The 25,415-nt window shown below is 50.1% G+C and overlaps 2 protein-coding genes across 3 annotated transcripts; one reads left to right on the top strand and one right to left on the bottom strand.

Moving 5' to 3' along the window:
• The first annotated feature begins 1,328 nt into the window (after positions 1–1,328).
• LOC119100431 (proton-coupled folate transporter) lies at positions 1,329–16,482 on the top strand. Its single transcript, XM_037223525.1, has 11 exons — positions 1,329–1,374; positions 5,899–6,121; positions 7,202–7,432; positions 7,464–7,503; positions 8,736–9,034; positions 9,930–10,053; positions 11,638–11,751; positions 13,500–13,628; positions 14,005–14,088; positions 15,310–15,453; positions 16,472–16,482. Exons 2-11 carry the CDS (start codon positions 5,975–5,977, stop codon positions 16,480–16,482), a joined length of 1,323 nt encoding a protein of 440 aa, XP_037079420.1. The 5' UTR covers positions 1,329–1,374; positions 5,899–5,974.
• A 2,060-nt stretch (positions 16,483–18,542) lies between these two features.
• On the bottom strand, positions 18,543–23,799 carry LOC119099970 (malate dehydrogenase, cytoplasmic). Of its 2 annotated transcripts, none has more exons than XM_037223086.1 (2): positions 23,711–23,799; positions 18,543–20,020 (listed from the first exon to the last, which is right to left on the bottom strand). In XM_037223086.1, the coding sequence occupies exon 2, from the start codon at positions 19,994–19,996 to the stop codon at positions 18,998–19,000; it is 999 nt and encodes a 332-aa protein (XP_037078981.1). In that variant the 5' UTR covers positions 19,997–20,020; positions 23,711–23,799; the 3' UTR covers positions 18,543–18,997. The 2 variants fall into 2 exon arrangements, with proteins under 2 accessions (XP_037078981.1, XP_037078982.1); XM_037223087.1 differs by having other exon boundaries at positions 18,543–20,017; positions 23,711–23,782.
• Between the last annotated feature and the right edge of the window lie 1,616 nt (positions 23,800–25,415).

The following is a 25,415-nucleotide window of genomic DNA, read 5'->3' as shown; positions in this document are numbered from 1 at the left end:
AGCGAACGTCGCGAGAGGTTTGGCGAAGAGTCTACGGAATAAAACGAATGCCGGAATCGGGCAACTGTGTACTGGAAGCTGATAGCGGTATATCAGCGGCATTAAATGCATACACATTCTTCGTGCGTGCTTATACGTATTTGTCGTGTGCCGCCACACGATAATCCCTCAACACGCACCTGGGGACTGATCCGCGAGGCGTGCGCTTGGCGTTCGGGTGGCAGCATCCATCTGGGGGGCACTTCGATCCAATTATAAGCTCTCGCATACAGCCTGGCCCAGACGATCACGATCAGACCAGACCAGACCACGACCAGACCATCACGAGGATGCAGGATAAAACTGGAGGTAGGATGAAAGGGTGAATGAGAATCTCGAGCGGGAGTGCCGTAATATGTTCATCCACGGGAGGGTCGGCGACTTTGCCACTCCAGGCGCAGATGGCGTTTTGGCTTCCTGGCGAAATAGTGTGTCATGGCCTGAAAGCATGGGAGAAGAGCTGCTATGGATATGACGACCTGATTATGCGCTGGCGTGCAATGTTGTATGATTGTGCGTGCGAACCCGTGTGGAGAGCGAGGTAGATAACACTAAATGCTTCATATGAATGGAAAAGAGAAGCAGTTTTAGAAAAATCATGGCTTTCGTTGAAAATGTTAACGGTGTAAGCACTGTTACGCAAGTGGTACTCAACGTATTTACCGAACACACTGCGTTATGCAGTTCTAACAGCCAATTACCGGTCGTGCGCTTCGTTCAAAGCAATGTTACGAAGACACTCAAAGTGATAACTCAGGCATGGAGACACAGCAATGCCTAATCTAGTTATCCGCCGCATTTTTAGCGTTATGATGATCTTAATAAACTATGATATAGAGTAAACAGTAATTAAAAGTGATATGAGCTTGAATACAACCAGGTAACTAGTTTCGCATACCGAGAAGGCCACCCAGGCAGCGACCCCTGTACGGCATGGAACGGTGTAAGGCATTGACGGCGCCAAACCATTGCCTGCTTTGCTAAGCCAGCGTGCTAAACAAATCTAGTGGTAAATTGTCAGTTGTACTGGAAAAGTGTGGTTTTGCATTAGGCACGATGAAACTTCAAATGGAGCCCCGTTTCACTAGAATTCCAGACAATGTCTGAGAAGGCCGTAAATTAGGAGTGTTCGAGTGAAAATTTCTGCTGCATTTGTGCCGCGTAAGTGACATTTCCGAGTCCTGGCTGCATGAAATCGCATTATGTGTAAAGAGCATGATTCTGGCTGGAGCCCGCGGGGCTCGAACCTGTGACAGATAATAGAAATACTCGAAATCGGAGAACTACAGAAATACAGCCCGTTGGACCTGTTGGCGGAGACCCGGTTCTGGGCAGGTGAGATGACCAGCACAGTTTGTGGAACTAATTGGCGAGATAAGAAGTTGATCGAGCTACTTGCCAAGCTATACAAGTAGTAGTTTTTCGAGCTGACTTAATACCCAGGGGCGCTAATCATCAGTTATGGGCCATTTGGTACAAGATCCCATGTCTCCATAATATGAAGCATTGTGCTTAATGGTTCTACCAAGCCTGTGCCCCAGCACAGTACCAACCCCAAGTTTCCATTAAATGTCCCAAAAAAACATTAGATGAGTTGCCCCAGTTAAAAAATTTTACCCTCAAGTTTTTCCAACCCACCACCATTATCATTCCTTGCTTCAGTCTTGCCCAAATGAAATCTTGTTAAAATATGTTTCATGTTGCAGACTGGGTAATTCTGGCATTATTCCCAATGCTTTCCAATAAGTTGTGAATAATGTTAAACCTCTATCTTTATCAGTACATTTTGGGTGTAGAGCAATGGCTTCAATTTTGTTATGTTGCATTTGCAGCATAAGTCTACTATACTTGGTCATTCTACCATGTTCTAAGCAGTTGAAAGGGACAAGCAGCTGAAGATGGCCTTGAGTGGGAAGGATGCCTTGATACTTGGTTGCATATACAAAAGTCCATTAGGCAATATCCAAGATAGTGTGTGCCCATTGGAAGACCTTGTTCATAGAGCATGTAGAGCTCAGTTTTCTCACTTGATGGTTGTAGGCAACATTAACTTGCCTCAGATTGGCTGGGGAACAGAGCATTCATCAGTTCCAAAGAGGCAACCACTGAAAGGTACCATCCAGGGCTGTTTTGTTTTTTTGTTCCAGCATGTCCAGCAGTCACGATGCTACCAGGTGGGTGAAGGTCTAAGCATTCTGGACCTCATTTTCACAAATGAAGAGAGGATGGTGAATCAAATTGCATACTTCATTGGCCTGAGTAACAGTGCCCATATGGCTATCAGGTGCTTTTTGGTCTGCTTCTCTGGGCTGCAAACTGCTCATCCCAGCCAGCTAACAGACACAAATTATGAGCATCTGGCAGACACCCTCAGGTTAATGGACTGGTCCCTGATGGAGAACCTGAGCCTCAAGGATGCTTACAAGTTCTGCAAGGAGAGAATCACCAGGACTACTGAGGTTTGCTCCATCAAGAGGACTAAACCTGAGAAGAACTGGTACATGAACCCAAGGGTCATGCAGCTAAAGAAGACTAAGGAAAGACTGTGGTTGTGGGGTGCCACAATGGCCTTGGGAAGTTGACTGGAAACCTTCAGAAAGAGCATGGGATGAAATTAGTAGCAGACCCCAAAAGAAACCCAAAAGCCTTCTGAAGGTATGCCAACTCAAGACTGCACACAAAATGCAGGGTAGAAGATCTTCTTGACTATGCTGGAATGTTGACCAGTTGCAATGAAGGAAAGGCCAATGTCCTCCATAAATTATTCGCACGTTTTTTACGGACGAGTGGACTAGTGCTACATCTATGTTGCCTTGCATCTTTACTGGACCATTTATGGGTGACGTGGACATCTCTACCCAGGCAGTGGCAAATAAATTGGTTGCTCTGAAGACCTCGAGCGCCCCTGGGCCAGACGATGTCCACCCAAGGCTTCTTCGTGAGTCCGCAGACGTCCTGGCAGTACCCTTTTGCACGCTTTTCCGAAAAATGTTGGCATCCGGAAGGCTCCCCCAGGAGTGGAAGCTCGGCGAGGTAGTCCTGACCTTTAAGAAAGGTAACCGGCAGTCCCCAGCGAGCCCAGTCGGTCTTATTGCCATTCCCTCCAAGATACTCGAATCTTTCGTTCGTGATACCCTACTTAATGACTTCTCGGGGTCGGGGCTTCTTCATGCAGCCTAGCATGAATTTCTCCCAAAGCAGTCCTGTATCACCCAGCTATTAGAAGTCATGACAGATTGGGGCGCCGCAGTAGAGGATGGAGAGCCGGTGGAAGTGGCGTGCCTGGAATTAACCAAAGCCTTCGATTCTGTGCCTCATAATTGTCTGCTCTCCAAGCTTCATGCTGACGGTGTGAGAGGTAATTTTCTCCGCCGGATCAGGGCTTCCCTTACTCACCGGATGCAGGGAGTGCGTGGGTCCAGGATCCAGGGCTCGAAGTCGGTCAGTGCGTGTCCAGTCAGTGCGGGTCCAGGGCTCGAAGTCGGACTGGATCGACGTCGTCAGTGGCATCCCACAAAGATCAGTGTTTGGACCAACGCTATTCATAATCTTCGTGAACGATCTGCCAGAACTAGCGCGAAGCGTGGTCAAGATAGCTGTGGATGACACCAAGGTCTGCTGCCGTGTCCCGAGGCCCGGGACTGACACACCTCTTCAGGTTGACCTGGACGCCCTTGCCAAGTGGTCAGAGGAGTGACTGCTTCCCTTTAGTGCAAAATAATGCACATCGGGAACTGCAACCCGAGGCTGACCTTCCTCTTGGATGGCGCCGAAGTTGCGATCGAGTCCACCGAGAAGGACCTCGGGATCTTTGTGGATTATAGGCTTAAGTCCCACGTGGAGACGGTGGATGCGATCTCCAAGGCTAACCTGACGCTGGCGGTCGTGAGGCGGTATTTTGCCAACATCGATGCTCACACGTTACCATTGCCCTTTAAGATCTTCGTACGTCCCTACTTGGAGTATGGCAACGTCATCTGGGGCCCGTTCGGCAAACTGGACCACAAGCGGCTGGATGGGTTCAGCGACGAGCTACCCGTCTTGTCTATGAAGTGAGGCACCAGCCATACCCTGAGAGGTTCAGACTCCTCCAGTTGCCCTCCCTGTACTACCGTCGTCGCAGGGGAGACATGACAACAGTGTACGAGCTGTTTCACGGAGGTATGTCGCTGTCGGAAGAGGAGTTTCTGACAAGACCAACTCGGAGGTGACGAGAGGACACTAATGGAAACTAAGAAAACTTCGAGCTAGGACTCTCGTCTGTCGTAACTCGTTCAGCACACGGGTCATCAACGAATGGAGTGCTCTTTCACACCCGGTCGTGTCGTCAACCACAATTGAACAGTTCAAGTCTAGGCTTGATATGCATTGGGCGGACATTATTCATGACATTCCACGCTGAATCTACCCATAATTTGGGACTGTTTGGTTACCGGACCGGAAGCCTGACGAGACCGGGACCGAGAGGCCTAGTGACGTTTTGTAATTCCCCGATTACCGTAAGTTAAGGTAAGGTAAGGAAGCAACCCACCAGTTTTGAATATGTTGCACAAGGACAATATAAGAAATGTAGAAATAATGTGCCAGAACGTAAGCATTTCTGGTCATTTTTTGAATAAGTCATTCAATTTGTCCATTATGCTATTAAAAACAAGGTTTACTCATGTGTTTGATGCCTCCTTGGTTGCTGATTTAGTTAACCTGTCTTCATGTGATCAAAGAAGTCCAAGTTATGAATCTTCTCTTATTTCTGATGAGCAGGAATGTGTAACAGCTCACTGAATGCAGGGCAGGCAGGTTTTGCAGGAATTGTGTTGCCCCTACTTGGTATGACAACAGGTGATACAAAAGATGACAACTGTGCAGTGTTACTGACAGGGGGGATTGCAATGAACCGTCACCATGGTCATAATTATACCTATATTATATCTATAAGTGCAGGGTTAACAATTTGGTTTCAAGATGCGAAGTCATTGAGAACAATATAGGAGACGCAGGATGCCTGCTGGGAATCATTCCAAAATGTTTGCTAACATTGCTAGCGAATCAATATACATGAGAAACAATGGCGATAATGTTCAGCCATAAAATTGTGTGCTGCTTCTACAGGAAAACCATGTTTTGTTGCTTTTATAGAAACTGGTACTGTGCCAATTTGGCATCAACCAAATGTTGATGGTAAAGTCTGGTAAAGATGTGCCATAGAATAAAGATAAGAGGGATGAGACAAACCTACGCATCACATGTACTGCATTTGTTGATGGGGCTCTGAGATTGATCCAACAAAGAGCTGTTGTTGGGTGCCATGGTAGATCAGTGGTGATGCTCAAAATGCTAGCGTGCAACTAGCACTAGTTGCAAGGATAGTAGGAGCATTCAATGCTACATCCTTCTTTGATGCATCATCTATGCCTGTTCTGGGCGTGATAACGCCTTCCAGTCACACTAAACAGAGGTCCGCTGGCACCATCAATCTGCTGCTGATATATATCAGGTGTGAAATAAAGCAGCTGTCACTCTCCGCCGTGTGTTGTGGGAAACTAGACCCTACAGTCATCTTTACACTGATGGCTGTTGCTTCAGAAGTAGATTAACACGTGTGAAACAATCCCTGGAGGAACCAACCATTTTCAAACCGATGAGATGAAGAGTGATGCAAACACTGCGCTGTTCACTGATGGCAGGAAATCTGAAGTGTTCTGCGGCGACTAACGACAAGTTTCGACGCAAGTGAACATGCAACTGTTAAACTGTGGCCCCATATACCCATATGCTGGCAGTATGCCAGCGCTGTCTGTGTAGCTGGCCCAAGGCTGGGTGAGATCGGTCTGTGTGACCGCGCACCGGCCGTGTTCCCAGGGCGATAGCTGCCGAGCCGGACGGCGGCGTGCGGGGAGATCGCCCACGCACCGCCGGGTGCGGTCGACGACGGCTGATGGCTCCCCCCGCCGCCGCCGCCGCCGGGCGGCTGGGGGCGGCGCGCCGCGCACTCCTGCCCGTCACCGTGGAGCCCGTGCTCTTCCTCTTCATGGTCGGCTCGTACATGCAGTACACGGCCCTACAGTCGCTCATCTACGCCAAGGTGAGCGTGCGCTCGAGCGGCTGGCGGAAGCTCTGCATGTGGCGCCGTCCTGGACTGGGATCGACTGTCGTGCGGTCACTTGCATGCCGGCTTCACGCATTTTGTATAAGAAAGAAATGTCTTCAGCTCATGGTTTTTCGGCATTATGAATGTTGAGCTAACGACACTCGTTGTACCAGGGGGTATCAGTTAAATGGCGTTATTGCAATGTCACCGACTAGTACCTCCTGGTATGTTGAAGGTCGTTATTGGAACATACAAACTCCGACTCTTAACGTTTCATGCATGCCTAATTGCCGCCGAAAGTACATTTAAACGTTTAGCATAAACGTAGCATAAATTTAGCATAAACATGGCATATCAAACATAAACAAGGCCAGCATCTTGTTAAAAACGACGGGTTACGCGGAACACAACGCGTGCATGCGAGTATGTTTGGTCACTTCGGATCTGTTTGCACATGGGCGCTCTTCCAGTATGTGCGACCTGCCGACGAGACGTACATGCCGATAAGGGTCAGCTGTTTGTTGTGGTACTGTCATGTCCTCCAAACCGACAGCGGTCCATGAGTTCTGCGCTACGTTGTCTTCTATCTTTTTGTTAATCGTCTTTTATTTAGAAATTCCGTTATTCATCTATTTTGTGGTCATCGTTTTTGTTGTGTTTTGTTACGTCTGAAAGCCCAAGCATTTTAGCGTAAAAGGAACGCTGAAAGGACATGCGTACGCAGAGACAATAAGCATCACAATCAGATGATCAGGTCAAGTTGCTTGCGGTACGCTACGTCTGCAAACCACCGAATGGATACTGCTCCTCAAGTAACACACTGAATGCATTACGGGTGGTATAGGTTGCATGTTGAAGACAGACATTTCAGCGGAAAGAGGGAACCGTGGGCAAACGTCAAGGAAACAGCCATGATGACATTCGACAGCCATTACGGATGTTGCTTGGAAACAGTTCTGTGTGTGCACCATCTCATTAAATGCAAACAAATCGTTGTATGTCATTAAGAGCTGTTGGTAGTGCAACACTATGTCGTGTCACTGATCGCTCCCATCGCGTGTGTGGTGACTGCAGGTATGCCAAGAGAGGTACAGCTCGTACGTGTGCGACACCCTGGACCTGGCCGAGCACAAGCCTCAGGAGGACGAGGTCCAGGACCAGTCCTCTTACTGGATGCTCTTGTCCAACGTGGCACTGGCAGTGCCGTCGGTGATCAGCGGCATCTACATCGGTACTTGGAGTGACGTGTTCGGCCGCAAGGTGCCGCTGCTGCTGCCGCCGCTGGGCCAGATTTTATCGGCGCTCGTCTTCATGGTCATGTCGGGCGTACCGGGCCGCGCCCGTGGACCTGGTCATACTGGCCAGCGGAGTTGCAGGTCAGAGGACGAAGTGGACAGAGAGTGGAAGGGGTAGGGGAGAAAGGAGGCGTTTCTCTTGAGAGGAGTGCTCCACGCTCGTGTCGGGTTTTAGACGGAAATAGCCATCTTGAAGATCATTCGGTGTAATTGACGTGCGTGACCTTATTAAGACCTAAACCGCTCTAGTTTATGCGTTACACGCTAGCGAAGATGTGCAAACTATTTCGGGGGACTATTTGAGGTCTACAGGCATCCACAGTTCCATGATAAGGCCATTCAAATCCTGTCATTCCGTTGGCCATGTGGCGTTCAAAGCCGAGAAAAATACCATGATCGATTCGTTCATATCTGACATTCGTGAGCACGGTTTCCAAACAAACCGGCCGTCGATTAGCTCTCATTGAATGTTGTGCAAGGTATGATGTTGTAATGAGATGACCCATTGTCAAGTACATCAACTAAACAGAGAAATCATCTCGTCTAGAACGGTCTTTTCCATTTGCATATACCAATAGCTATAAGTCAGTTGATTCCATCATATCAGATGCTTGCTTCAATATCTTCAAATGTGGAACATCCCCTTCAGTCTGGGTGCCCCTGCCTCGTCCAATGCAGCAGTAGAAGGCTTGCATTTGCGTTGTGTGTTGTCGGCGATGATAGAAAGGACTGGATTGCTGGCAGTGAAATGCTCTTTCATGTGCAGTGGCGTAGGAGTTAGCTACACGAATGAGGTATGTAAACTTCTGTGCTGAGTAGATGTAGGAAATCCCACAACGATCCTGCACTGCCATGACGTTCCCAGGAAGCCCCGGCTTTTTAGGCCAGTAGTGGGATGTAATGGCAATCACGCAGAGAAGCCATCGAAATGCATGCATGCATTCATTGCTCTTGTGTTAGGCGTGTTGCACGTTTGTTGAGTTTTTATTGCGTGTCCTCAGTCCTGGAGTAGAAAAGGGAGCAATGTGAAACAGACCCTACAGTTAGTTTACATAAAAGGGAACGTTAGTGAGGGAGGCTCTATTGCACGCGAGTAAACATCATTTTAGACCTCACAGCAAGCCCTTGGCCAGCCGCCCGGTCCAAGTCGCGTTGCCTCGTGACCACGACACCCCCACAGCTCCCGCGTGGCGCGCGCGCACGCAGCGGACCGAGCCGACCGATCTGGCCGGTGACCACGACACCCCCACAGCTCCCGCGTGGCGCGCGCGCGCGCAGCGGACCGGGTTGACCGATCCGCTCGGCGTCGGCAGGCGCGCTGGGCGGCTTCGCCGGCATGATCCTGGTCGTGATGTCGTACCTGTCGGCGGTGACGGCGACGGGCGCGCGGACGGCGCGTGTCGGCGTCCTGGAGGCCATGTCGCTGCTTGGGGGCTTCATCGGCCCGTTCGTCGGCTCGCTGGTGTTCGAACAGGCCGGCCGCACCTGGACGTTCTGCGCGCTGCTGATCATCAACGTGGCGATCGTGCTGTACGTGGTGCTGCTGGTGCGCGAGGTGCCGCCACCGTGCCCGCCACCCGCCGCCGATTCGCTGTGCGAGACGCTGACCCAGGTGAGGACGGTGAACGTGCGGACGGGTCCGAACCGATACAGGTGTGCCAGGGGACCGCAGATAAGCTGCGTGACACTGCACAGACGCCGGGACAGCGAGCAGACGGACAGGAGAGGGAGCAGGCGGGCTGGACAGGGGGCAGACGGACAGGAGAGGTAGCAGGCGGGCTGGATAGGGAGCTGATGGACAGGGGAGGGAGCAGGCGGGCTGGACAGGGAGCAGACGGACAGGACAGTGAGCAAACGGGCTGGACAGGGAGCAGGCTGGCTGGACAGGGAGTAGACGGACAGGACAGGGAGCAGACGGACTGGGCAGGGAGCAGGCCGGCTGGACAGGGGACTGGGTGGCTGAACTGTGTCAGCAGTCACACTGCGTGTGTCGTGAATGAGTCTGATGCTAGTGTCATTTATTGCTTGAAATTATCTGATGGGGTTCTGATATGCATTTGTTCAATCAACCATTTCAATCAACCTTTTTCCTCCCCGTCTCAGGCTTGGCCTATCCCACGACTGGACAGGATTGCGGAGCATGCATCCGATTTTTCCTGTTTGGGTGCTAAGCAGTTTTGAAATTGAAATGTATAATGTCAGAAGCTGTTCATCACGTTCGAAGCAAACGCTGAGCTGTACGGAGTTCCAGCGCATCGAACGTGCAGACGTAACCGTCAAAGACCTGCCGGCTGGTCGCATGTCTTGATCGGTCGCGGTTGTACTCTGATCATCTGATGGGTACATGTATCGTTTATAACCCGGTGCAGAGACTGGTCCCATCTGGTTCGGTCGGCAGGCTCCGAAAGGGTGAGCTCAGTGTTTGTTATTCGACACCTGGCGCGATGCGACGAGTCTGCTGTCGGTCAGCAGGCGGGCTGCGATCTGGCACGTCTGCTGTTTTGCAGCTGTTCAGTCTGCGGCACCTTCTCGACGCCATCCTGACGAGCGTGAGGTCACGCGAAGGCCGTCGCAGGCGCTACATCCTGATGCTGCTGGCGTCCAGCTTTGTCATCATGCTCAACTCATCAGGTCAGCCTGCGCTGCAGCCGTGGTCAGATGGTGCAATGTTAATGCGCGTCACCATCAGTCAGAGCTATCAGAGGCTGGTCGGAATGCTAGTGCGCTGTAGTGTGTTTGGCCTCACTGTTGTTACCTTGTTTTAAGGCTTGTAATTATCCGAAAGAACACCCGTCCGTTTGTATCCCACACAGTGAAACACGTGCACGAGATGGTTGTCATCCCAGCAAACCCGATGGTCGTGGATCGAGCGGTTGTTTTTTGCGTCGTAATACGGATGCCGAGCTGCTGTTGTCGAGCGTTCGCGTCTCGCCCCGGTCACTGGTCCGACCCGGCACTGACGCGTGTGGCGGCGGCGTAGGCGAGAACGACGTCACGTACCTCTACATCAAGGACGCGCCGCTCCAGCTCGCCGACAGCGCGTACAATGCCTACTTTAGCTTTAAGTACGCCGTCGGCTCGTTGACGCTGATTAGTGAGTGGCGAAGGGGTTCGGGTCGCGGCCCGCCCGCCGCCGGGGGCCGGGGCCGCGTCCCGTCAGCCGTCTCGTCGTCCGGCGCCTCCAGTCTGAACCCAGGCCTTCTTTGTGACGGTGGGCTTGCGGTGTCCGTTTGGCTTCGTCCCTTCGTGCGCGTGCTTTGTGGGGCCTCGAGTCGTCAGGGAGTGTCGCAGCGCGCCTGAGGCGTTACGCACTGATGTATCGGGAGCTATGTCGCTATCAGATGTCATGCCACATTTCGGGCACCCTGCTTTTGTGCTGCCGTTCGGATCTCAAAGAAAAGGCCACGGGCTTGTCCAAATCAAATCATTTGTGCCTTTGGTCACAGCTGGAGTGCGGCTTGGGCTCTTGCCGTGTCGTTCATTTTCACAATAGAAAAGTGATTAGCATTAATTATCAGTTTTCATAAGCCTTAGCCAAGGGGCTGCTGGAAGCAAACTGCGAGCAAAACGCGTCGACCAGACTGGGTCGTGTTTATGGCTGGTCGCAGACTGGGGCAATGTGCTGTTTCGGCTTGGCGCGTTTTTATTTGCCGTCTTGAAGTGAGCCCCGTCGCGTCCTATACATCAGAACTATCAACTTACCTCGGCATGTCGTTATCTTGTCTTGGGTTCGGTTCGGCATCACCATCTCACCTTGCGTATGAGCGGCTTGCCTAGATGTCGGGTTGTCAAGTTTGTGTAATGCATTTTTCGTGATCTCGGCAACCATAATGTGGTGGTCCAGTTGCCCCCCCCCCCCGCCCCCCCCCCCCCCCCCGCCCCCCCCCCCCCCTGCCCTTCAGTACCGATAACGTTGCATTTCGTCCATGCTGTCTCCCCACCGCAGTCAGGCGGTCGACGCAGGTTGGAGGCGTTTTTGTCCAGGTTAAGTTTTTTCGCCGTAATCAAAGACCTCCTCAACAGTCGTGGACATCGCGCCGATGTTTCAGAACGGTATTTTTGACCTGAGTTGTAACATGGTATTTAGCCCAGGGAAGCAGCCGAGATCGGTTTGAGCTTCGGGTCGTCGCTTTTGGCTTCAGCTGGCTTTTTGGGTTTGGGACTTGGACATCCGTGTGCGTCAGTTGTGAGTCCGTGTGTTTGTTTTGTCCTCAGGGGAAATGCATGCCACGTACTTGTTCGTCCGAGATGCACCGTTAGCTGTGGAAGACTCGACGTACTTCGCCTATTTTGCTTATAAATATGGAATTTCCTCGGCTGCCCTTCTAAGTAAGTGTTCTTGCATTTATTGCACCGCACATCTTTCTTCGAATCCCTTGAAACTGTTAATTGCGCGCACGTGCGTGCGCGCGTGTAGATATAAAAAGGTCTGTTCCTGGACAATACGTTGTGATAAAAAAATGTGATTCATGATTTCGTGGAGCTGAGTGTTTTCTTTTGCTCTCTACGAAGACGAAAGCGACCGTAGAATTTTTCTTAAATAAAATTGATTCAGTCACCTACTTGTATATTTGAAAATCTGCCGATTTTGGCTGTTTTCCGCATGTCGGCAAGAAAACAACGGATTTATGTCACTTTTAAAGTGGTCTAGAAATTGCTTTTCAGCGAAGGTGGGCCCGGTTTTTGGAAAGCTTACACCGTGCTGTTTTCATTGAAAGCTCAACTGCTTATCAAACGTATCTCTGGCACTAATAAGAAAGCCCGGGTAGTTTTTTGCGTCCTCCAAGGGCTGCTGACCTGGTTTAAAATACTTCGCCAGTAGGAGAGGCATTTCCTTATTGAAATTTCTAGAACTGTTCAGGAACAGGAAATCTCTTTGAAGCTCAGAGTGTGTGGTGTCCCCGGGGCGCAGGTAGCATCTCGCGATGCCGGGGGGGGGGGGGGGGGCGGGGGGAGTGCAACTCGAAGTTTGTCACTGGAAACATAGTTCACTGGGTCACAGGTGCACCAAAATTGTTACATGGCTTAAAACAATATGGCACGTCCATGATATCCTTATTGCTACATGTATTAAGTTTATGAAAATTTGAAGCTTAGTTTGACGTGTATACATTTTTCGTGTGAGTATTCATTTAAGCGCATGCTAATGCATGTAATAGATCGTATAAGGTGGGAGCAATTGTCCCCTGCGGTCGCTACGTGCGCACTGCCCTGGATCTTGCGTGTTTCGGTAAGATGGTCTTTTCAATAATACAACTCATAATTTAGCCCTGTGCATGCATTTTGTTATAAATCACAATGCCATTTTGGCCGTGAGGCTCTCTGACCACGGCTGCAGAAATGAAATGATTCCTGAACCTTTTTTAAATGTGGGAAACATCTGTTCCGGATTCATATCACTTCTACGACTGTGGTGAGACGTAGTATTAAGACCTGAAATCTCTTTTGATGGAAGAAGTTTGTCGTACGCAATGAATGAATACGAGGTACATTACACAAGGCCCACCTCACCAATGCAAGAGTGGGTACTCATTCCTTGCTTTAAAAAAGACATCCTGCTGCACCAAGAGTGCTAAAAATTTAGATAGAGAATACGTCCTCCGAGGCCAAGTAGGTGAACCAGATAAACAGCACCTGGAGAATGCAAACATTGCGTGAACGTTCTTTGTTTTTGCTAAATATATATATATATATATATATATATATATATATATATATATATATAATATGTATCTAAAGCAACATTTCTTAAACATTGGGTCTACATTTGAAAAAAAGTTGATAGACTGGGATTTCTGAAACAGGTCCTATCTTTGCTGGAAAGGCAGTTATCGACTACTTTACAAGGAACACATAACGTCAGTTTCAGCCAAAATGCTGAGAAACAGCAAGTCGGCCCTTTGTTTAATTCACAAACGGGTAGCTAAGCCAATTTTATTTGGGGCTTTTCACCACCACCTATTGGACGCGCTGGTCGGCGCAGCTGACCGAGCTGCAGCCGATCCGTCCCCGCCTGGCCGTGCCGTGCCGTGCCGTGCCGTGGTGACCTGACCCGGCGTGCCGCGGGCGCATTTCAGTCGGCATGCCCCTGTCGCGGCGCTACTTCCCGCTGAGTGACACCGCCTTGTCCGGACTGGGCCTCACCTCGAAGATCCTCGGCCTCATCTGGCTCGGGTTCGCCGTCAATAAGGCCATGCTCTTCATAGGTACATCGCTGCGCCGTAGACTGAAGCTGTATTGCAGGAGAGCGCGTCGAGGGGCCCCCGCGGGTTCATGAATCGTTGGTTCCGTGGTCTCCGATTATCAGTGGGCTTCTGAAGCCGCATTGGCGCGAGGAGATGCCGTCTTTGGAGTTGCGTGGTGGTGAGATAGCCCGTTAGGTGTTCTGCTGAAGCGAATCAATCTCGGATGCGTTGTGTTGCTGAGCATTATGTGTTGCCTTTTTCTTAACGTAAACGTACTATGCTCAGCTAAGATGAACGCACATACGATTATGCGTTACTTGTTATTCCCAATATGTATGCCATTGTTAAGCGCCACGTGCCCAGTGGAGCGCCCGTTAACCGTTCGCCTCGGCTTCAGCGCCGCTGGTGATGATCCTCAACACGTTCTGCATCCCGCCGATCCGTTCCATGCTCTCCAAACTGGTGGAAGACAACGAGCAAGGTACGAGGCCGCGGGTTGGCTCCTGGCAGCGTGCCTGTCCTGCTCGTGATTACTTCGAGTCGGGGTCGCTATGCGCCGGCGCGTGGCGTTCGATGCGCTTTAGTCTCACGTCAGAGGTTGTGGTATGGTTATTCGCCTCTCGCCTGTTATCACCTGTCCATTCGTTCTGTGATGCTATTCAAATTTCCGTTGAACGTATCGCGACCCGGCACCACTTGGAATGCTGTACTATACGTGATCGCATGGGGTTGGACCACTTGCCATTGTAGCTCCGGGTGTAACGGCCAGATAGGACAGATTCGAATGCCGATCGTTACATTTAATCTGTTTGGTACGCGGTTTTCTCAGCAAGTACACTTATGTGACCCAAGCTATCACAGATAACTGAACACACAAATAACAAGGAAGGCTTGCAAGTGGCAGCGTATCCTTCAGCGGGCGTAGTTTTTGCCGTGAGGACCTTTGGACTGGTGTGAAGGAAAAGGGACAATCTTGTGTGAGGTGCCTTGTAGTCCCTTTTTGCATCAGGCAAATGGTCACAAGTTATCTTTGGTTCGTTGTCAAACTGAGGTGATGTCAGATCATGCTAGTCAGATAAGATCAGGTCGGCTCATCAGGTCAGTCAGGTCAGTGGATCAGGTCAATCAGGTCAGTGGATCGAGTCAAGCAGGTCACTTGATCAGATCAATCAGGTCAGTTGATCAAGTTAATCAGGCCAGATGATCAGGTCAGGTCAATCGGGTCAGTCGATCAGGTCACCGGCGTGTCCGTAAATATCATGCCGTGAATGACGATACTCTGGTCAGCGTTACTAGACTACTGCTCGCCTTATTTGCTTCCAGTGCAGGAAGCTTTTGCAACCTAGTGCGGACGCATGCATTCGTCTTCAATTAGTTGACCGATGTGGCGCGTTTCGTTGACAATGCGGTTTTCTGTTACAAAATATGCAATATTGACCATCTGACAACTCACGAGCCTTCGCTGTGGCCACATTTACCGATTAGCGCCCCGCAGTGTGTGCCAGGGAGGAGAGGGGAGGGTCTCGGCACTACAACACGCGGTCGAGGGTTAATCCAGGTCAAAAGAAAATTAAAGCTCATCTCCATTAAATCTTCATCAAATCTTCAGGTGTGCCGGCGTGAATTGAACCGACTGTCACGTGCCCGTGTTGGCGTTATGCCCGGCGCGCGGCCCCGTCTGACGCTGGCCGGTCGCGTGCAGGCCGCATCTTCTCGATGGTGATGGTGATCGAGAGCCTGTGCTCGCTGTTCGGCTCGCTCGTCTACAACAGCGTGTACCCGGCCACGCGGCGCCACCTGCACGGGCTCGTCTTCCTGCTGGGCGCCGCCAGCCTGCTGGTGCCGGCCGCGCTGCTGGCCGTGCTGCGCCACCAGCTAAGCCGCAGCGGCCAGCTGCACCAGCTGCACCAGCTGCAGTCCCCGGCCTCCGCCGCGCACGCACCGGCCGACGGGGAGAGCGATGACGACGGCGCAGAGGCGCCGGAGGGGGCGGCCGAAGCGCAGGGGGCTGCAGCGGACCGTGAGGTCACGGCAGAGGCGGTGTGAAGATCGGCAGCGGAGCCGGGCCGGGAGGGTCGTCCGGCAGGTTCGGGGCCGTCGGCTGAACGAGGGTACAGCAGCATGGCACCGCCGGACTTACGTCGAATGGAGAACAGAGTAGAACAGGACAGAACAGCTCTTGAGTCCAGACTGGTCCCCGATTCACCTTTACGATATTGCAATCAAATCTGATCCGAAACTTTTGGGGAGCTGAGTTATGTCTGAAATCAAAATGCCTTTGCTAGAAGTGATATAGGTCAGTTCTCGGTCAAGGCATTGTGTTGCTTGTTGATACCGATTCTGACTGTGTTTCACGAAAAAGGGGGACAGGACCAAGGATTGAATCACATTGATTTGGATCAAAATGAGTAAAAGTGCCACGGTACCATAAGCCATCTAACCGTGGCAAGCACCTCGGTGTGAAGGAAATACGTTGCTTTGTGAGGAGTATACAAGGAGCTTATGCGTCATAGATATCACTTAAGAACTTTAGAAATATATGCGCACGAGCTATATGTCAAACATAAAGGGTTCGTTTACCAAGAATTGTGTTGCAACACAATTGCCAAAAAGCCATGATTTCTATTCCTGTATACATACGGCACAGAGCAACGTGCCATTGTCGCCGTTAGCAATCCACAGGGATGGGTTGCGTGTGGGCGGGTGGGATGCCAAGCCACGCACCGCCGCCCTAACTACTTATTGATGCAACTGGTGCAATGGGACGTGGCTGTGTTAGATCAGTCACAAGTTCAGTCGGCACAAAAATTGAGTCATAGGGTGGCGGTGTTGCCTGATATTTCAGCGCTCCCATTTGCTCCCAGTTCTGCACTGAGGAACAGCACGTGCCAGTATTCATGTTATGGGGCAATATAAGGGAATGGTTGTGTAGTTTTCCAACGAGATGCGTTTGTCAGTCATCGCTAACTGCGCACTGTGAGCTGTGCCTGTCTGTCTTGTGCCAGTGGTGTAAAACATGTAGTTCCGCGACAGTTTAGTGGAGGTCACGATATAATGACGATATGGTGGGTATTTAAATCCGCCAAGGCAGTGTCTGCCAGTGTGACCTGAATGCTGCTGCGCGGATCCTTGATAAGCTTGCTCTTGTACATCGGGTTTTTTGTGCCGGGACCGGTGTTGTGTGGCGTTGCAATTATTGTAACTTCTCATTATGATAAATTAGTTAAGAAGTCATTTGTCGTTTGATTTAGCTCAGAGCCGTAGCAGAGGAAAGGGATAGATTTGTTCTTGATTTTGATTCAAGCGTTTTGAAATGCTCTAACTCAAGGCATGACTCACCTAAACCTAATGTCTTTCATCGGACTATTCGGGTCCTGGATCTTATCAAGCACAAGTCTGTCCCAAGTTGCCTGAAAGTGTTTAGACCCGCGTAAATGACAAGGTATGTGACATCAAAGTGCAGCTGAGTTCCCCTCAGGCTGCACACTCTCAGATGACATCTGATATGATGCGTTTATCGTGGGCTGTATGTTGTGTTTCGTCTGGGAATGTCGCGATGGACAATTCCGCGGCATACGCCATAGCACTGAAAGCGACCATCAGGTCTGGCAAATGTCTGTTGGATGGCAAGATGTCGAGTATCAACTGATTTATAACTTCTTACATGACTTCATTGGAAGATGGCTTTGTATGCATCGTTGTGGTTGCACGGTGGCTAAGTTGGAATGAGGGCATGCGATTCATAAATGACATTTTGTGCGGGGAACCACGACACGGACTTGGTGTCGGCCTTTGGGTATTCTCCGAGCCGTCAACTGTCGCGCAAAATTTCAGAAATACATTGCAGTTGCTGCGTGAGAGTACGCATTGTTTGTAATCAACACCTTATCAAAAGTTGAAGAGACGACGGATATCAGAGCCCGTTTTTAATCTGTATGAACAAGGAAGACCTCTAGCTCTCTTCTTTGGCCAGACCTCGAATTTTGAGAATAACCAACAATATACCGAGAGTTACCCGTTAAACGACGACATCCAGCAATTAAAAGAATTGCTTGATGACGTCCTTCAACCAGTCCCTGCTGATTCACCGGAGATTGGCTATTTTCATCATCCGAATTTATCCGAATTTATATATATTCGTCCGACATAATTCATATATATATATATATATATATATATATATATATATTCGTCCGTTGCATCATCTGAATTTGTATATACATATATATATATATATATATATATATATATATATATATGTGTGTGTGTGTGTGTGTGTGTGTGTGTGTATGTGTGTGTATGTATGTATGTCTCGCCGGGGTTAGGGTTTAGCGCGGGGGGTAGGTCTCCGTGCACGATGTTTTGTAGTCTGCACCGTACCGCGAGCGTGCCGCATGCATCTCCCAGTCATCCCTGATCAGGATATCTTTCAAGTGGATTTCTCCACCCAGCATTGATCCTCCGTAATCCATCCCCTTCACATGAGGTAAGATGACAGGGCTCTCCGAATGCCAACAGCTGGTCCCCGCGCTGCCCGTTAAACGCCGCGCCACATGTGGCGGACCGTCCGTGGCGCCTGTGCGCAGTTAGCCGGCGGTCGACACATGTTTCAAGTTGTAGCTTTGCGTGCCCTTTAGGAGCGCACACCCCCGTCGAGGAAAGCGAGCTGCTCCCTAGACAGTTGCGCTGCGGCCGCCACCCGAGTGCTGATGGGACCCAGCATCGGGTCCTTCCCTCGCACATCATGCTGCGGATATGGCGTCATGCCCAGGGCGTCGAAGATGGCCGGTCTCCGCCTTTCTTTCTATGTTTGTCCGACCCACAGCCCACCATATGTATCATGTGTCCGGAAAGGTGCCGCACCGACACACACAAGATTTTCGGGCTCAGAGGTTGGCTTCGGCGTTGTATGGCGCTTGCAGTGGAACACCAACGTAGATTACGAATTCTTGTATTCGTGTATTGCTGGTCCACCAAGGGCCGACATGATCTGAACAACAGTTGCAATAGGAAACGATGTGCTTGACGACCTCAGTTCGGACGTGGTTACAGATTGGTCAATTCGTCAACTAAATTCGACCCTGGCACTAGCAGCGTCTCTTGGAACCCACAGCATATATCCCACTACCAAAACAAAAATGACTCCGGGGACCGCCGCCGTAGGCGCGCGTCACAGGGTAAAGCCGCGGTGGCAGGCTGGTACCACGGCAGACCAACTGCACGCCGCCGACGGCCGGGCACGGCCGGCCTACCCAACACACCGCAGCTACCTGATGGCGCGCGTCTGCTGACGGCGAGTGTCGCCGGGCCCCCGGCGGGCCGCGCGCGCACCCGAGCGGACTGACCGGCCGGCCGCGCGGCTAGAGGGCGCTGAGGGCCCGGCCGCGCCCTCAGGCGCAGGCGGCCACCGCCTCCTCGCGCTCTTCGACCAGCTCCTTGCCGGTGGCGTCCATCTTCTCGCGCGCGAAGTCGTCGATGCTCAGGCCCTGCACGATCTTCCACTGGCCGGCGGCGATGGTGACGGGGAACGAGTACATGACTCCCTCCGGCGTCTTGTACGAGCCGTCCGAGAACACGGCCATGCTGACGAAGCGGTCGGCCGGCGTGCCGGCGAACCAGTCGTGCATGTGGTCGCATGCCGCCTTGGCCGCCGACATGGCCGACGAGAGCTTGCGCGCGGCGATGATGGCGGCGCCGCGCTTCTGCACGGTGGTGATGAACTCGCCACGCAGGTACTGCTCGTCGCCCACCGCCTCGGGCACCTTGACCCAGCGGCCGCCCACCTCGGCCTCGGCGTGCGCCACGTCCGGGTACTGCGTCGACGAGTGGTTGCCCCAGATGATGCAGCCGCGCACGGCGCTGTTGGGCACGCCCAGCTTGGCGGCGATCTGCGCCTGAGAGCGATTCTGGTCGAGCCGCGTCATCGCCGAGAAGTTCTCGCGCGGAATGGAAGGCGCGTACTTGGAGCAGATGAGCGCGTTGGTGTTGGCCGGGTTGCCGACGACCAGCACCTTGACCGACTTCTTGGCCACCTGGTCCAGGGCATTGCCCTGCTCCTTGAAGATCTTGACGTTAGCAGCCAGCAGGTCCTTGCGCTCCATGCCTTCACGGCGTGGCATGGCACCCACCAGGAAGGCGGCGTCTATGTCCTTGAAGGCTACAAGAGGGTCAGCAGTGCCAACAACGTCATGGATCAGCGGCAGAGCACAGTCCTGCAGCTCCATCACGACCCCGTTCAGCGCCGGCAGGCACGGCGTGATGTCGAGCAGCTGCAGGATCAGAGGCTGGTCGGCGCCGAAGACGTTGCCCTCAGCCAGCTGGAAGAGCAGCGAGTAGCCGATCTGGCCGGCCGCGCCAGTCACGCAGACACGCAGCGGATCCTTGCCCATGATGTGTTGTGGATGGGTAGTCTGCTGGGGAAGACACAGCATGGCAGTCAGAACACCAGATCAATGACTCATTCATCCGCTGCAGATTATATACTTACCCTGCCTTCTGCTCTCCTTCCATTTGATCACGTGCTTACAGGTCAATGGCAGAATTTTAGATGAAAGCTTAACATGCTGCAATACTTGTCACAGGCTGTACAGTCTGCCCTGCCCTATGATGGCCTGCCCTTTGGGTGCAGGCCATCCCAGCCAGAAGCTGCAATAGAAGTGTATTAAATGACTTAAGTGACCCCTCCACAGGAGGGTGAACTGAAAGGCAAGTGCTTTAACCAGGTGAGCCACTGGGGTAGGCATTCTCAGTCATGTAATGAAGGCCTGATTTGCATTCCACTGTGCATCAAACAGCCTACAAAACTGTAAAGCATATGCCACTTTCAAGACAATCTGACAGCACGGCAGCATGATGAGTGTAGGGGAAAAGGAAGCTACCAAAAAGCTTAGAGACAATAATGATTTCTGATTGCTGTCTTTCACCCAAACATTTCAGGGCAACTGTAGCATGCTGGACTAAGAGTAAACTTAAGGAGTTTCCCACACTTGCAACACAAAGTTTATACATAATAGACCTGGTCCGACAACTCCTTAGATGACAAATTAATATGTGTTGTGAGCCTGCATTCATGTGGAGATTTGAGCATGAGTTTTGTTGTCAAAATGGCTCCAGGTACTCATTCATACTATGCTTCCCATTTCATTGTGATGCCAGATCTCTAGTCCAGATACTGGCATCCTCTGCTGCTAATATTTTGTTTACAAGTATGTGATATAAGCGAGCATGCGGTCATCAAGGTCAGCATTCATAATGCACAATCCCCCATGCCACTGTTTAAACACATTAACACATTAAAAGCCACCAGTCTTTTGGTGCTGATTGCTTGCTTGTCCTTCTCAGGCTGTTATGTTTGACACAATTTAAAATAGCAACTAGCAATGCTATGAGATCAAGAAACATGTCTGGGGTTGGATGGGATGACTTTAAATGATGACTTTGATGCACAGCACATTCATTCACTTATGTTCACAAGACCCAGTCAGAACCTGACAGGAATTGGAGAGATCAAAATAGTTGTTGACACCATTACATTGAAGCCCAACCGTTTTTGACCACGAATAAAGATTAGCTGAAGCCCAATCATTACTCAAACCTCTCTCAATGTGGCAAACAAAACATTTTCCAGGGTGCCATAGGTATCAGTGTACTCTAGCACAAGGTAAATTCAAGGACTATGGACAGGTAAATGCGAGGTTAGTTTTAAGACAGGTTAGGAGATGGTTAGATAAGTTTTGCATTGGCAGTGCATGTACACCCTCCAAATCAGAGGGCAGTTACGCACAGGGCTTATATGCCCGCGTGGTTGGCGTATCTGGCTCTCCAGTGAGCTCGGTTCTAATCCCGGTGACGTTCGGGTCCCTCAATGGTAGTGTGATCAGTATCGATGCCCTCATCTCATGACATTTAAATGGTGGCATAAGTAATGGGCACATTGCAACTCTGAAAAGAAAATGTAAGTGGCAGTCATATCACCACTGCCTGAACAGAAAAACTACAGACCTCAGTGATGGATGGTGGCGCAGTTTTCTATGCCATTGGAGAAACCCCTCCGTCCCTTATTTGGGCCCCTCAAAGAAAGGAGACCAAATTTGAGGAGAAACTCGCTTGTTGCCATGGGTTTTGGGGATACTTTTGTTATTTTCCACTTTTTTGCCCCTCCCCAAACTCAGTTTGCCCTTGATACCGGACTGTCATGGGAACAAGTGACTGATTCCTAAGCCTGAAGTGTCATTCAGGTGACCACGAAGAAACCTCAAATGGGAGCACCGTAAATCCGATATGGGAGGGCCGAAGGGCTGGTTTACGGTCATTGAGATGGCGCGGGTCGGACCCTCAAATACCAGCCAGAGGGCCAGCTGCACTGACTGGGCCCCAGCCTGGGCCTGGGAGCCCATTTCCCAAGCAAGGACAAGGCCGGGACCAGCGATTTACGTTGGTCGGTGCACCCCGAGCCAATGAGGGGCCCCTGTGTTGGCCGGCCTTCACCCCGTTTTAGCCAAGGGCCCGTTGGCCAAACATGGGTAACTGTGTCATTAACTGAACCACCTGTGATTATTAAGGATGTTGTTGCGCCAATGAAGGCTCTTGTGCCTATCCCGGGTCAAATGTCCCAGCCAGAAGCCGCCAGAGGGCTTTGCGCGCCAGGGAGGGCACCAGTGTAGGATGTACATTTGTGAGGGCCTCCAGACGAGCCCATTAGGTGAACCCGCCTCCATGTCCCCAGAATGGCAGCTGGTAGACACCCTGGGATGGGATGTGATGATGTTTAAGGCACTGCCAGGAAGGGAAGTGTGAACTAACTTTTCACTAACTGATTCTGACTCACAGTCAAAAATTCCCAGATGAAAAAGGACTGCCTATATTTATACAAGGTGCTGGCTTCAGTTAGATGAACAGTCAATGTTCACGGGATCCTCAGTGTCTCTGTTGAGTGTGGACACCCGCCCCCCCCCCCACTTCTCCTTGACGTAGAAACTACGCTTCTGCCCTGGGTACGCCCAAGTTAGAATCTATTCCGCTTAGGAGTGAAGCAAGTTGGCATCATGCCACACTGATAAGCCATGACACCACCCACTTAACAAGGACAGTCATCAAGATTTGAACCAGCGGCCTTCCACCTGCGAAGACCCATGCTAACCATCCATCTACTGAGAACGCAGCCAGGTGGCCGAAAATTTGTGAACAGACAAGAACTGACTTGGAGTGGGTTGATGGGTTTAGTGACCATCTCATGCCTATAACGTGTTGAGCCGACTGTTGCCAGCGGGTTGAGACTTTTCACGAGATTCTGCATGTTTGCACTTACTTCCCTCCCACACTGAAAATGTGTATGCTGACACATACAACTATCTGAAATATTTTTTGAGGGTGTATGAGCCTGGTGGGAGTAGCCACCCTCCAATTTGGAGCATGTAAAAGCCCGGTGTGTAACCGCCCTTTGTTTTGGAGGGTATGTATGCACAGTCTTTTGTATTTATTTATTATTGTATTACAAACTTACCTCAATGACACTCATCAAGACCATGACTAATTAGGTTTCTGAGCAGGGCTGGACTGCAAACAATACATGCCATGCCAAACATGTCCAGCCTGACAGTGAAATCTCTACAATTATTTCAGTGACATCTGTCATAAATATGACCCCTTAATTCTGTGCCCAAGCTGTGCCAATTTCAGCCAAGGAACTGAGATGCTGCAAAAGTAATTGCAGGAAAACATATTGGAAGCTAATATTTCACACATAAAAAATTCCACAAGTTGGGCCTGACATGAACTGTGGTGCACTAAATGCATGAAAGGTTTAGAGCACATGCACAGAAGGTTTAGTGCATCAATATCACAAAGGCGTATTGGGTTGACAAGACGGTGCAGTGCCTAATTTTTGGCACACTAGGACCTGGGTACCTGCTAACCTAGCATGCAGACTGTCGGCAAAATCCAATTAAGAAATAATCACACGCTCGCATCTCGCACTCACGAGCAGTGTGTTCACTGCAAGTCGACGGCTAGCAATCATGACGAGGAGCAAAACTAAGTATTCACACCTATGGACTAAACACACTTATTCCATGTATTCCATATCAGTCCACACAAGCCCCCACCTCTCACGCGTTCCTCGACGGACACCAACCAAGCCGGCACAGGAAAGGCGGCGAAAAGAGACCGACGCGCTAGATACGTAACCTTTGGCGACCTTCGGTGAAAATGGTACGCAAGAAGTAAAAAAAAATGTGTTGCTGTAAACATGATAAATATATTTGTTTTAAAGGGGCATTTTTTCAGACAACATCTATTCATTATGATTGAAATATATTATTATTGGGCATGGTGATAAATTGGCAAAAAACTGTTTACCTGAAGGTCAAATATTCCCAGTACAATAAAATAGGCGACAAAAACAACGCAACTGCGACAATAGAACCAATGTTTCCGATGCACGTGTGAATTGCCCAAATACAGAGCGGGGTAGGCGTCCCAAACGTATGGCCGGGTGTAAGCATCTGCGTGCTTGCAGCAAGCGCTGATCAAGTATTTTGTTACAAAGATTTCGATGTGTTTGGGGCCATCCACAAGTTGATTTACCCTGGTTCCGCTCTGGTTAGGCTGGGCCACCTCCCCTGGCCGCCCTGTGTTAGGCGGTGTAACATCCCGGAAAGGTAACGTTCGTTTGTCTCTTCGTTGAGCTGGAGATAAAAACCATTAACAGGTTCATTAGTTGTCATGGAGTTAGCCTATAATGCCCACCATAGGGAATGTTTCACATTTGAAAATATTGAAGCAAACATTGGACATGATGAAACAAGCTCACAAAGGACTAATTGTGTGCTGTTTAAATGGAAAAGATGGCCCTAGACAGTACAACTCTGTTAAATAAACATGTTCATCAATGTGTCATGGCTTGTTAACAACATCATGCTTGGGTCAACATTGACTGAGAGCCAATTAATGTTTGGTACATTGGGATATTGTGCTTACAACAGATATCAATGCCTCAACAATAATGTTATTGTTGCATGTCTTGGCAAGATTTGATGTGTTGGTCTCTGCATGAAGGGCAGGATTTGAATGATGTTATTATGATGTTATGAATTCTAGGTGGCTTGGAATAATCTCCCTGATATACCTTTGCTCATTGTTGTGGGTGTTTGCTCAGAAACTAGAGCGGCTTAAGTTTTCTGAAGGGCAGGACTGTGAACAGTACTGAAAAGTCTGTTCAGAAAACATGGTTGTTTCAAATCTTAACCCTTACAGATGAAGAACACTTCCTTTGAACACATGTTCAGATGGGGCACCCATATGATCTCGTAAGCGGGTACTAAATAGCAATGGAATGGTGTGGACACAATGGAAAGCCTCTAGGAAATATTCAGGATTTCATTAAAATATATGCTTGAGATATTACCTTGGATCTCAAGGAAAAGGTTAGATATGGTTAGGTTGAGGTAAATTGAGGCCAACTCCCAGAAAAATGCATAACCTAATGGTTATTTCAGCCCTATTGGGTTATTGGTATCATTTGTATTTGCGGTTTCTTTCTGGTCAGGGCTGCTCTGCTCAAATTTGTGCTCAAATTTACCCTGTGTTTGTGTCTGTAGAAAAGCATGGTACATTGTGTCACAACAATGGTGCTTGGCCACTAGATGTATGGTGTGCACAAATGCTGTTTTACTATACTTAGTTTATAGAAGAGAGATATATGGTAAGCAGAATAATCTGCATATCATAAGACATGCAATGTAGTTGCCCCCAGATCTTGCCTGCTGTTTTATACCTTGTTCATAACCCAAATTGAGCATTTGGTCATTT

Source organism: Pollicipes pollicipes, unplaced genomic scaffold, assembly GCF_011947565.3.
Source record: "Pollicipes pollicipes isolate AB1234 unplaced genomic scaffold, Ppol_2.1 Scaffold_4881;HRSCAF=5763_pilon_pilon_pilon, whole genome shotgun sequence".
NCBI lineage: Eukaryota > Metazoa > Arthropoda > Thecostraca > Pollicipedomorpha > Pollicipedidae > Pollicipes > Pollicipes pollicipes.
The sequence above is the reverse complement of the archived record's forward strand: the minus strand, read 5'-3'. Positions and strand labels throughout refer to the sequence as shown.

Coding starts and splice junctions, on each gene's coding strand:
- LOC119100431 (XM_037223525.1), top strand. CDS start 5,975: ATGGCTCCCCCCGCCGCCGCCGCCGCCGGGCGGCTGGGGGCGGCGCGC. Junction 9,035..9,929: donor TGTGCGAGACGCTGACCCAG/GTGAGGACGGTG, acceptor GCTGTTTTGCAG/CTGTTCAGTCTGCGGCACCT. Junction 13,629..14,004: donor TAAGGCCATGCTCTTCATAG/GTACATCGCTGC, acceptor CCTCGGCTTCAG/CGCCGCTGGTGATGATCCTC.
- LOC119099970 (XM_037223086.1), bottom strand. CDS start 19,996: ATGGGCAAGGATCCGCTGCGTGTCTGCGTGACTGGCGCGGCCGGCCAG.